We start from the raw sequence: 12,776 nt of genomic DNA on the forward strand, positions 1-12,776 counted from the left end.
TTTCAAGCACGTCATTAAATTACATTAAAGGTCAAACAAATAAACAAACAGGACATAGCTTAGGTGATGGTAATAAGACAATAAAAGTTTGTATGAAAAGCAAAATGTGCAATAAAGGTTTCCATGAAAAGCAAAATGTGCTTAAAGCTGCAGCTGCCTTTTTATACATCCACCAGATGGAACAATTCTGGATTTGAAGTGTCCAAGGGAGGGTGTCAAGAGTGGGGAGGGGGATGGTCAGAGGGGTCAGGAGTTGAGGAGCTGGACAGCCCTGGGGATGAAGGTTGCTCTTCTCCTCTGTGTCCTGCAGTGGGACAGCGAAGACGGCGTCCTGAGGGGAGCCACTCAACAATGAGAAGAGAGCATGAGAGGGGTCCTGCATGATCCGACCAGCTAACCTGAGTGTCTGCTGCTCATGGATGGTCGACAGAGTTCTAACAGGAAGTCCAATGATCTTAGAGCAGACTGTGGCTATGCTCTGCAGGCGGTTTCTGTTCTGGAGGCTGGTGGAGTAGAACCAGCATGTGATGGAGAACGTGATGATGCTCTCGATGAAGGAGTAGTAAAAGGTCAGGAGGATGTTCTTGCTGACTCCAAAGGAATTGAGCTTCCTAAGGAGGTATTTCCGCTGCTGACATTTACTGAGAATCTCCTCTGTGTTGGAGGAGAATTTCACTAGGCTGTCGAAGATGGTGCCCAGGTACCTGTACTCCTCAACTGTTTCAACAGGCTTCCCGTGGATCACGGTGTTTGCTGATGCAGCCAGTTCCCATGTCTTTGGTTTTGTTGGTTTTGTTTGCCGCTGAACAGGTAAAGTACAGTGGCTATATCAACCACAACTACCACCTTGCGGCTGTATGCCACTGCCAAACAGTCGAGTTATGGGGCGTTCACACCAAACACAATAGACGTGAATTGAGCGACAACTCTACATGCGATGAGACGCGATTCAGGCGGCGCAAATAGAGTTACAAATATTGAACTTTTCAGGAGACATTGCGCCGCGACAGCCAATCAGCGTTGTGATTGCAGTAAGCGTAATCAAAGTTCTCCTGAGAAATCCAGGGGCTCACCAAAGCCACTATTGTTGCAGTCCTTGGGGGAAACCTGACTGTTCCTGTGGATAGAATATAATGGATATAACTATGAACTGTGGATGGCAGCGACGTGCCTTTAGGCATCTATTCTGCCAGAAATCCAGAAGAAGAAGAAAGATCAGTGCAGAGTGAAGCTGAGGAGGAGACCGGCAGCACCTGTACAGGTTCAGAGATTAAATCACTGACGGGCTGATCTCACTACAACACAACGGCTCTTTTAAGAGCCGCACACTTCATCTGAGAGCTAATTTCTGTTCTTTTTAAAAGCATTCAGATGCCTGGTTAGCACCCACTTCCATTTAGCACAACAGCAGAGTAGGCTGAGCCGGGGGTTAGCTTCAGTTAGCTAGCCGCCTTGGCTGCTACCTGCGATAGACGCGAACGAAGCGATGATCGAAAATGTGACAAATGTGAGCAAGCGACGCGGTACTCATGTCTGAAGCGCTTGTATTCGTGTCCTTCGAGTTTGGTGTGAACGCAACATTAGAGTTTATATCCAATTCATAAATATATAAATATATGGAGAGCTCTTTTCCAAAACGAGATAAAAGCCAAATTTAAAAAAAAATTAGTTTGTCATGCCACTTTGCTGTATACAGAACCTTTTCACTGCTTCATCAATGTTTCATGCCAAATGGCTATATTTCCTTGTTTAAAATGGTCCTCAAGATGCAGTTCCTTTCCAAACCGCGACCAGCGGCACACCTATTTTTAGCCTAAATGCGATACGTCCTCTCGACCAATCAGAATTCAGTGAGCGTTCTATGCGATCCAACATGGCGGCGCTCTGAAGCGGGAGAGTTTTTTGTTTTGTCCGTCCGTTCAACATGTTCAGACTGAGCCATAAACTATTTTGACAAGATCAATTGAATATTAACCAAATGTGTGGGTCTAGGTAAAAAATGTAATTTTCCTGAAAACTATTAAAATGGATTTATAGCGTTTTGGAAAAGAGCTCCTCATATCTTTTCATAGGCTCAGAGTTTTTGTGCGTCTTGTCCAACAGTTTTTGAATATTTTCATCTGACCAAATCTGCAGTAAACTTTCCACTTCCGATTCACACCAACGTGAACCTTTCGCCGCCATTGTTTTAAATGTCCGTGCATGGTCCGTCTTTCTTTTTTCTATGTCCGAACAGGCGCACATAAAATGACGTCAGAACCGCCTTAGGCCTCGTGCTCGTACACGTGCGCAGGCTCGTGCTCGTACATGTGCAAATGTGCTTTACAAGAGCCCACCTCTCCCAAACGGGCTGTGGTAGGTCATGTTCGTCTAATGTTACTTACACGTTTTAAGGTGGTAGGTCATGTTCGTCTAATGTTACTTACATGTTTAAGGTGGTAGGTCATGTTCGTCTAACGTTACTTCCATGTTTAGGGTGGTAGGTCATGTTCGTCTAATGTTACTTACATGTTTAAGGTGGTAGGTTATTTTCGTCTAATGTTACTTACATGTTTAAGGTGCGAGGTCATGTTCGGCTAACGTTACTTACATGTTTAAGGTGCGAGGTCATGTTCGTCTAACATAACTTACATGTTTAAGGCGGTAGGTCATGGTTGTCTAATGTTACTTACATGGTTAAGGTGGTAGGTCATGTTAGTCTAACGTTACTTACATGTTTAAGGTGGTAGGTCATGTTTGTCTAATGTTATTACCATGTTTAAGGTGGTAGGTCATGTTCGTCTAATGTTACTTCCATGTTTAAGGCGGTAGGTCATGGTTGTCTAATGTTACTAACATGGTTAAGGTGGTAGGTCATGTTAGTCTAACGTTACTTACATGTTTAAGGTGGTAGGTCATGTTAGTCTAACGTTACTTACATGTTTAAGGTGGTAGGTCATGTTTGTCTAATGTTATTACCATGTTTAAGGTGGTAGGTCATGTTCGTCTAATGTTACTTACATGTTTAAGGCGGTAGGTCATGGTTGTCTAATGTTACTTACATGGTTAAGGTGGTAGGTCATGTTAGTCTAACGTTACTTACATGTTTAAGGTGGTAGGTCATGTTTGTCTAATGTTATTACCATGTTTAAGGTGGTAGGTCATGTTCGTCTAATGTTACTTCCATGTTTAAGGTGGTAGGTCATGTGCGTCTAATGTTACTTCCATGTTTAAGGTGGTAGGTCATGTTTGTCTAATGTTACTTCCATGTTTATGGTGGTAGGTCATGTCCGTCTAAAGTTACTTACATGTTTAAGGTGGTAGGTCATGCGTTTGGAGTTTCTCGTATTATTTGGAATTCAGACTTCGGAGATGGATGGTGATTGTTTGCCTGATATCACACAGTACTGTCAAATAGTTACACTCTGTTTCCATGTTCAGTCTGACATTGCCTTCACTGATTTCCAAGGGGGAGGGGCATTCGATTTTCCCTAACCAATCACAGACTTCAGGTTGGGTCGGTTTAGTACTACGCGCTAACTTGAATGGGGATAAAGTAATTCAATCCTGTGGCTCTTCTAGACTTTCCAAATGTTATCAGACTGAATGAATCAGATTCTGATCATGAAAGACTTAATTTTTTGGAAGTTGCAAAATTTATTCACCGTTTTACAGCTGTAACGTTAGTGACCATAGGCTAAGGCGGAGCACGCCGGACCACGGTGGAGTCTATGACGCAATTTTAAATAACTTGTTTGTTTGTAATTGGCCAGTGAGTGCTGTCTATGTAAACATATAGCTTGACTACAGACTAATTCCAACCCATGGCGTTGAACGGCTAATCGTCATGACAATTAGTTATTAATAATTGTCTGTTTAACTGTTAATTGACTAGACGTGGGGGAAAAATAGATTCTTAGATGCATCATGATGCGGACTTGGAAGATTCTGAATTGATTCACAAATGTGCAAAAATAGATTATCTAAATGTTAATTGATAATGTATTGTTCACAGATCGCACAAGGCAGCCTCAACCCAAATCATTTTTTACATTCCCTAAAAACACAGTGATGATGGGCACAACTCTTTCAGGTAAACAGTACCAGCATCATTACAGGCTTTGGAATAGTCTAACATTACTGACATGTCCAATTTCTATCCAGTTTCCAATCTACAGATCTTGATAATGTGTACTGAAGTAAAATTAATTTTGCATTAACTGAAAAATAATCCAATATGCTTGATCCTCCCCTTCTGAATGATTAAATGATTTAAAATATATATCCTTTATATAAATAGCATATATCCACTGGGTTCAACTTGCACGTGTTTGTCTGTGAAGATAAATACTGATGAGAACAACATGGAACTTGTGGAGATGGGCAAATTAGCTGGAAACAGAGTTGGAGGTCATGCAAAATGTGTAATCAGCACAATGTATCTCTGTCCCTTTCTACTGCCCCTCACCACCACCACCACAACACTGAACTCATCCAGCCTTCCAGCCAACCCTCACTGTCAAATTCATGCTTTGGAGGAAAAATGTTGTGCTCCAAAAGACAACCAACATTCCTGAATACAGCCTTTGAAGCATGGCAAAGTCAACATCCATGACAGACAGTACAGGAGTAGCTGAAGCCGAGTATTATCCTGGGCCCACTAGTGTTGTAAATTAAGTAAATAAGTTAATTAATAAAAATTCTCAGTACATAAAGGTTACAACCCCAGTTTACAACCTATCCACAGATTCAGAGCAGAGCAAACTAACTAAGAAACAGTTTGAAAAATAGGCAAATGGCATTAATATTTATCTTCTGGTTTGTGAAGCAGAGGGTACTGCCCTATTGCAGCATATTGTCAACCAAAGCACCACTGAGGGTGAGGGGATGTTGTCTGTCAAGGGTTACACCCAGGAAAAAAACAGACAGTTCACGGTGAAATGTTAAGTCAACACGATCCATGTCTATTTCATGGTGACATTATTCTCAGGGTTAACCATCTGCGAGGTGAGGGTTTAGGTCTTAGAGGACACGACAAAGGTGATAATCAGTGTGATCCCCGGCCAGGCGGATCAAATCCGTGCATCAAAAGCAGAAGAAGTGGAGGAGGATTCATTAGGAATCCCTCTCAATCGCTTCCCTTCTCCATCCTTGGTGAGGGATGGAGGCAGACTACACAGATGGCTTGCTAAGTTTTCAAGGTTTACTACGCCCTACACAGCCAGTGCAAACATGAACCTCATAGCTTAGTAGCCTAGCTACCAAGGCATGTAACAGTAGTGTGAAGGTAAATAAAAGGTGGGTAAATTATGACCTCGAGCCGGTGCTCATTTCAATGTGAACAGCCACCACCAGAGATGCAAATCAGCCTCAAGTAATTTACACCGGTTCGATATTCCTATTACATATCCTGTGAATGTCCTTAATTTGACCCAGCTGGCTAGACAGTATGACCTGGACCAAGTCATGTTATAAATAAAAGCAGACAAGCCTGAGGTTAAGAAAAGATATTTCTAGAAAATGCATTCTCCAGTGTCCATTTATTACATTAACGTGGTTTTTCTGTATCAAATGGAAATTTTCAGATGCAGGTGTTTGCGTTGGCCTGGGATTAGCAGTATCACACCTTTTGTTCTACAGCTGTACGTAGAGCTGAAAATCAAACAGTGGATGAGAACAATCCCTGGAGCTCAAGAATCATCCATGCATATATCTGTCAATCCCCAGTGTCAGTGTTTAATATTACATACATTAATATCAAATAAGTAGTCATATGAATTAGTTTGCGTAAAATACATAAATGAAACATTTGTAAAATAATTTAAGAAATGATTCAAACTCAACTCATTGTAATACAATTATTCTTATTTTATACCTGTCATTTAGAATCTAAAGATGTTCCTCAGAGACAGACACACAACTCTGAGATAAATGACAGGCTGTCTCTTGTCAGTATTCTTCAATTCCTTGCGGGAGTCATCCCAAAGGATCAATAAAGAGAAGTCTAACATGAGCTAGCTGACATTAGGCGTTTTTCCACTAGCCCTATAGAGTGGCCACTCAGAAAGTTGCAGGGCACATCCTCTCAAATGGCCTTTCACTAGCCATGTTTCCATTACAAAAGACTCCGGAGGAAACGTATAACTCTGAATGGGTTTCGTTCAACGGTGATCAGCTGATCAATGTCAGTGTTTCCCACAGAGCAGGTATCAATGTGTGGTGCAGCGCCATACGGAGACATTTGAGGGGCAGGGGCTCTGACCTCTCCCCTGTACAGACTCTGACAACAGACATGTGAACTGCTTTTATCTAAATCATAATATGTAAATATACATAACTATATGTCTGTGGGTATATCAATAGATATGTCTTTTTAAAACTTCAATGTTTCTTGGAACTGAATAATCACAATAATCCCATTTGAAGTTTATAGCGTGATGGGGCTGACATTTATGTCATTAAGACATCTAATAGGCTATACCTGTACTGAGTTCACAATACGATGTTTTTAACAAAAAGTGATCAAATCTACAAACATATAGGCTATTCTCTTTTTCAAATAAAAAAAAATTATTTCTGAGGTATAAACTACAAAACAGTGCACAACTCTTTTCTTTGTAAAAGTTAAACTGAACAGATATATTTTTTTAAATAACAAAAGCAATAATTGAGTAAAAGAAGCAAGAAAGGTTTTGCCTGTGTTCCTACACTAGTTAGGAATTTACATGTTTTTTAGAGAATATCATATCTATATTTTCAGAAGCTGAGATCTCTGCCCATTCAGAGGCGCTGTTTACAGAAACAAACCGGCGTCAGGAAATATGAAAAATGTACTAAAACTTAACAACTTAACTGCTAATTTCTTCTCCGCTCCGACCATCAGCAGCTACAGCTTTCTGCTCTGAGTTCATCCTCCGTCTCTCTTCACCTGCACACATACAGACTAACCTCCGTAGATTACTAAGGCATTCCTGAAATGATCTACGTAATAACTTGCTCCGCCCCGCTGCCAGCCTGTGTCGCTGCCAGCCTGTGTCACTGCCAGCCTGTGTCACTGCCAGCCTGTGTCGCTGCCAGCCTGTGTCGCTGACAGCGCGTAGGACAGGAAATCATTGGATGAAGATACACAACTTCTTTCACTTCCGAAGGACGAAGTCGCACACACACCGCAGACTGCCAGCACACAAGCAGGCTGCAGTGAGGTGTGTGTGTGTGTGTGTGTGTGTGTGTGTGTGTGTGTATGTGTGTGTGTGTGTGTGTGTGTGAAACGAGAATGACAGGGAGAAATATGCGGAGATTAATTAACGGAACAATATCTATATTTCAAAATTGCTCTACTGCACCGTGTTGTTGTGCCGTCTGTACGACCACACGTCACATCCCGCTGAGAGCTACATCCAATCAGCAATCAGGTAAATCTCAGGGGACAAAAGAGGCCCTGCTTTCTTTCTACACGGTCAAATGGCCTCCTGAGCGACTCACATGCAAATTGTGGGCCGTTTGGGGAGGTACACTGTGTACATTATGTACGCACTTGTGTTCTGCATAAAGGGTAGTGTTTTTAAGGGTCAATTGCAAATGAGTGGAGAATTACCTCCACCTATTGTCGCCAACCAAAATATCTACTGGCCTGTTTTGTCACAATCTTACTGCAGAAAAGTGGTAGTTGGTGAATTAAATACATGTATAACTCAAATTTCTATAGTTCAGTGATCTCCGCTTCAAACAACCGCTGCAAATTCCTCATCCACAATTTTCGCCAGTTTGAAAATTTGTTGGTGCTTCCGTACGTAGGTTATGCTACGTAGCAAAGATAGTGACTGTCAGGAGTGAGAACTAGATACAGCATTGGAGATGGAGCCCCGTTCATTCTATGAAAGTTGCTCAATGGCGCATGACGCCAAAAAAGTTAAACTTCTAAGTCTAAAAATACCCGATGATTGGCACTACTTCCACACTGTGTGGCCCATTTAGCGCTCCGGCTAAATTGAATGGGGTTTAAATGGTTTAATCGTGCGGCTCTCTAGACTTTTGATATGTTATCAGACCAAAACAAAAAAAGTCTGATAGTGAAATTAGTCATTTTGTGGAGGTTGTGACGCTCAAAAAATGTATCCACTGATTCAGGTGACAGACGTTTGCATTGTCTTCGAATTGAGACTAAACATCACTCTTCACTTGACGCTGTATAATAATCTAGCTAACATCTGTCCTAGCTAGTTAGCTGGCTATGTAGACAGCATGTGCAGCCTTGTTGAATTCTTAAAAGCTAAAGAGATTTAATAACTGTCTCTGTGTAGTGTGTTTACTTACGGCAGCAGCCTCTAGACAGTTGATTCAGAATAGTGATGTTAGCATTGCTGTTGCGCTTGCTAACAGGAACTAGCTAAGAGATGCAGGGACTACGTGATTGGCTGGAATGTGAGGGAGCAGTAACACCACTGTCATGAATACATTATGAAATAAAACTTGACATGAAATTCAAGTGTCCAAGGGTCATTTGGAGAAATGCTAATATAAAAAAACAGACTTTTGAAATACAAAATACATCTATAATCAAATCAAAATCATATCAATGAAACCTTTTTTTGAAAATGAATGACAAAAGAGCATATCATAATAATGACTTGAGTTTTAATATGTTTAGTTTTAATCATTTATATACATTGGAGATCAAAATTAGAGAACAGTAACCATTGTGTCAGAAGAGAAGGTCTCTGTTCTGGCCATTTCATTGTTTCAATATTCTTAGCTTCAGTGAACTGCTTCACCTGTTTTACAGTGTGACAGGGGGCATTGTTTTATATGAAAATTGCAGCTGATTGGGAGACAGTTGCAGTCGAGGTATTGCATGTTGCTGAAGGAGGTTCACATAAACATTTGCATTCACCCTGCCATGTAGCGGCACAAGAGGGCTCCTCCTGCAGAAAACATCCCCCAAACCATGACATGACATTACTAAAGTTCAATTTATTTGGGTCTGATGGAAACATTATGTTCGGCGTCGGACTGGGGAAAGACTGAACCCAAAGTGTGTAAAGAAGTCTGTTATATTTAGAGGAGGAAGTGTCAGAGTCCAGATCTAAACCCCATAGAGAACCTCTGGAAAATCCTTGGCAACAAAGTAATGTCTAAGAAACCCACTCCAGTTAGTGAACTGTGGAAGAGACTGAGTCAGAATGGACCAAGATCAAACCAGAGCATTGTGAGAAACTAGTAATGTCCTGTGGGTTCAGATGTAGCCTCTACACTTCCTGTTCATTTTTGAATCCTATAGAGAAAACATTGTTGACATCGTCTCTTCTGACACAGTGGTTGAAATAAATGTTTGCGTTGATGTTTTTTCAATAATTTAATATTGAACACTTTGGGGTTTGGTATACCTGAAAATCAATCATAAAAAAAGAAAGAATCCTGTAGCATGGACAGGATGTGTGAGACATGGAGGGCAGGTTACAGGACACTTCTCTGACACACCATGTTTGAATACATTTAGAAAGGCAGGATGCTGAGCAAAGGTCTTTCTATTTCAGAACAATGCAGAGCTAAACACCATAACTGTTCAGCAGATTCACCTGCTTAAAGCCCTAGTTCATCTGACACACAGGAAACAACATTTACGCGCACACACACACACACACACACACACACACACACACACACACACACACACACACACACACACACACACACACACACACACACACACACACACACACACACACACACACACACACACACACACACACACACACACACACACACACACACACACACACACACACACACACACACACACACACACACACACACACACACACACACACACACACACACACACACACACACACACACGGGTTTGACAATGACTTTCTGTCCCGTTGTGTTTCCATGGTAACAGCCAATAGCGTTGGCCGTTGCTGGTTGCCAGGGTTGTCTGTTGTTGGGGGCAGCTACTGTAGGCTGGCACTGGGTGAAATAGAGTTTGCCAATCCTGTAGCTGCTTCGGAGCCTCAGGGCGCACTCACACTGTCTAAAGTCTTGTTCGTTTGACCAGTGTGTGTGCACATGTTGACCAGTGTGGCTTTTGTAAAGCCCATTTGCACATGTACGAGCACGAGCGTGCACACATGTACGAGCACGAGGCCTACGGCGGCTCTGACGTCATGTGCGCCTGTTCGGACATAGAAAAAAAAAGAAGGATGGACCATGCGCGGACATTTAAAACAATGGCGGGTTCACGTTGGTGTGATGCAGAGGTGGAGTGTTTACTGCCGATTTGGTCGGATGAAAATATTCAAAACAGTCGGACAAGACGCGAAAAACTCAGAGGTCTATGGAAAGATTTGTAAACAAATCAATCAATGCGTGTGACGTGTTGTGGCGTGATGATGTATAGACAGGCAAGAATCATTCGCCGAGGCCCAGGTAGTGTGAGTACAAACGGGCCTGGGCCACGGGGGGAGAGGGAGGGGGGGACAAGTACCCTAAAGCACGGGGCACGGTACGGATGGACAGTGTGAGTGCGCCCTCAGTGAAGGGGCCGTTATTTGTCCCAGCAGCTGAGTGAGCGGAGACAGGCAAAAACCAGAGTCAATGTAGGCCAAGCATTCACTCCATGGACTGAGAGAAAGGAGAGAAACGCTATTAAAACGCACGTCCAAATGGCTACGCTTCTCCTTGATCGCTAACATCACTTTCATCTTTACTTACTGGGTCTGACCAACCTGGCAACCTGACTGCTTTTTTTGTTGTTGGGACTTCGATCCTGAGACACAAGATGCCGGTGTTCTGCTCATTCTCCATATTCAACCTTTAATGTCAGTAATGTAAACAATATGAAGAAGAGATAAAAAAAAGTATTTGAATCTCTCAATACTTACTCCATTGATTTAATAAGCTATTCATGTGCATCTTGTGGATGGTGGAACAAACGCAGAAGTCTCTGTGCAGACACTGAGGAGGAACCAAATACATGCAGCAGCACATGAGCTAAAACACAAAGGACTCTGAACAAAAACAACAGAGGCTGTGAAGCAAGCAACAATGAAAACACTGACATGAAGACTAACTTAAAGTTCAGACAACAGACAAAGTTTCTTTCAAATGAGTCACAGATAAGTTGATTTCTTGGTCACCTGTTGGTTGGTTTCTACAGTCAAATGAAGTTCAAACACACAAATGGAGATTCACCTTTACACAATAAAATAACCCTAGAGGTTATACACACGTTTAACCCCGTGGCAGTGGTTCCCAAAAAAAGTGATTACTTCTCCGATTTTTAGAGTTCTGAAGACACTTCTTTTACAAGAAGAATTAGTTCACATGCACACACACACACACACACACACACACACACACACACACACACACACACACACACACACACACACACACACACACACACACACACACACACACACACACACACACACACACACACACACACACACACACACACACACACACACACACACACACACACACACACACACACACACACATAATAATGCTAAAAAAACAATATTTGGGGTGATTTAGAAATGGTGTCCTTCTGTAGTTTGTCCAGCAGAGTGTGGTCAGCACTTGACTGATACTGAGCATACAGTACTGATCTTTATTTAGTCATCTATTCTATTTTTATGTATTTATAGTTTTATACATATGCACACAGACAGTGTTGCTGCTGCAGCACTGCCTGCCTTTATACATCGAGTTTGCCTTTGATAATGGCCATGAATAATAAAATGTTCAATTTAAATGCAATTTCTGTTTGTTTTAAACAGGTTAAGCAACGCAATGCTTTTTTCCCAGTGCCCATGTTGACAGGCTGGAGCAGCCACACAGAAACACTTTCACTACAGTTCACTACAGTGTAGAGTGTGGAGAATATGCCACAGACATCAAAACAATATTAATATTTATATTTAACTTGTTTCATTAAATTAAAAAAACTTTTTGGTGATTCTGTGTACAGAATCTCAACCTTTTCTGTCTAAAACAAATATGATGTTTATATAAAAATGAAAAATTATATTATTTATGGCCATTTGCATAGGCATCAACTGAAATATTAAACTAGATTTGGACACAAGAGCTCTCTAAACTACAGGGTCTCAAAATGGGATAGAAATTCCGGAGTCACCTTTCAGCCTTTGATTTAGTAGGAGGCACATTCATAATTTAATAATTCAAAATTTATCAAATTACTGCAAAGGAATTGACACAAAGACTCCTTTGGGGGTCACAATCCTTACACTGGGAACCACTCCATGGTATCATGATATTAGTGCGGGTTGGGACTCATTCTAATAAGCTTCTGTTCCTCCTCTTATACCAATATTAATATCACGGAACACAATCTTCCTACACTTCTTGATAAAGCAGATTTACAGTTCTTTAACTTTCTACCAACACAGAAAACAATCAGACCGTTGACTTACACGGATTCAGTCCCACCGCGGTTCAGACGGCAGCTTCACAAACTCTTGTGCATCAAACACTGATCACAAACAGGCTGCACGACCGAGTGCAGGAAGGCTTCCTCTCCGGTGCATTCCGCGCAGGCTGCGGCTCACTGCTCTGTGGTTGTGGTTGTGGAGGTGAAACAAGCCCCGCTAATGCAAATGCATGTTTTATGGGTTGTCTTAGGAACCAGTGTGATCAGCACGTCGGTAGATGTAACTCCGCCCACGGGGGGAGGACAGGGGCAGACGGGAGCTGGGCAACAGGCAGGTGTTGTCAGGAGAACGCTGTGGACCACATGCTAATATTCAGATGTCCAAAGGCCTATTCTT

At 41.9% G+C, this 12,776-nt stretch overlaps 1 protein-coding gene across 1 annotated transcript in view; it reads right to left on the reverse strand.

The window, feature by feature from the left end:
• The window catches only part of LOC310946196 (dual specificity testis-specific protein kinase 1), a 55,053-nt gene extending 42,530 nt beyond the window's left edge, over positions 1-12,523 (reverse strand). Inside the window, exons 1-2 of the mRNA XM_083912575.1 lie at positions 12,423-12,523; positions 10,863-10,935 (exon numbers count right to left, since the gene is read on the reverse strand). Coding sequence (XP_083768701.1) covers positions 10,863-10,893 — 31 coding nt within the window. The 5' untranslated portion in view covers positions 10,894-10,935; positions 12,423-12,523. The remainder of the gene's footprint in view (positions 1-10,862; positions 10,936-12,422) is intronic.
• Between the last annotated feature and the right edge of the window lie 253 nt (positions 12,524-12,776).

Source organism: Echiichthys vipera (genome assembly GCF_963691815.1).
Source record: "Echiichthys vipera genome assembly, chromosome: 4".
Classification (NCBI taxonomy): Eukaryota; Metazoa; Chordata; class Actinopteri; order Perciformes; family Trachinidae; genus Echiichthys; species Echiichthys vipera.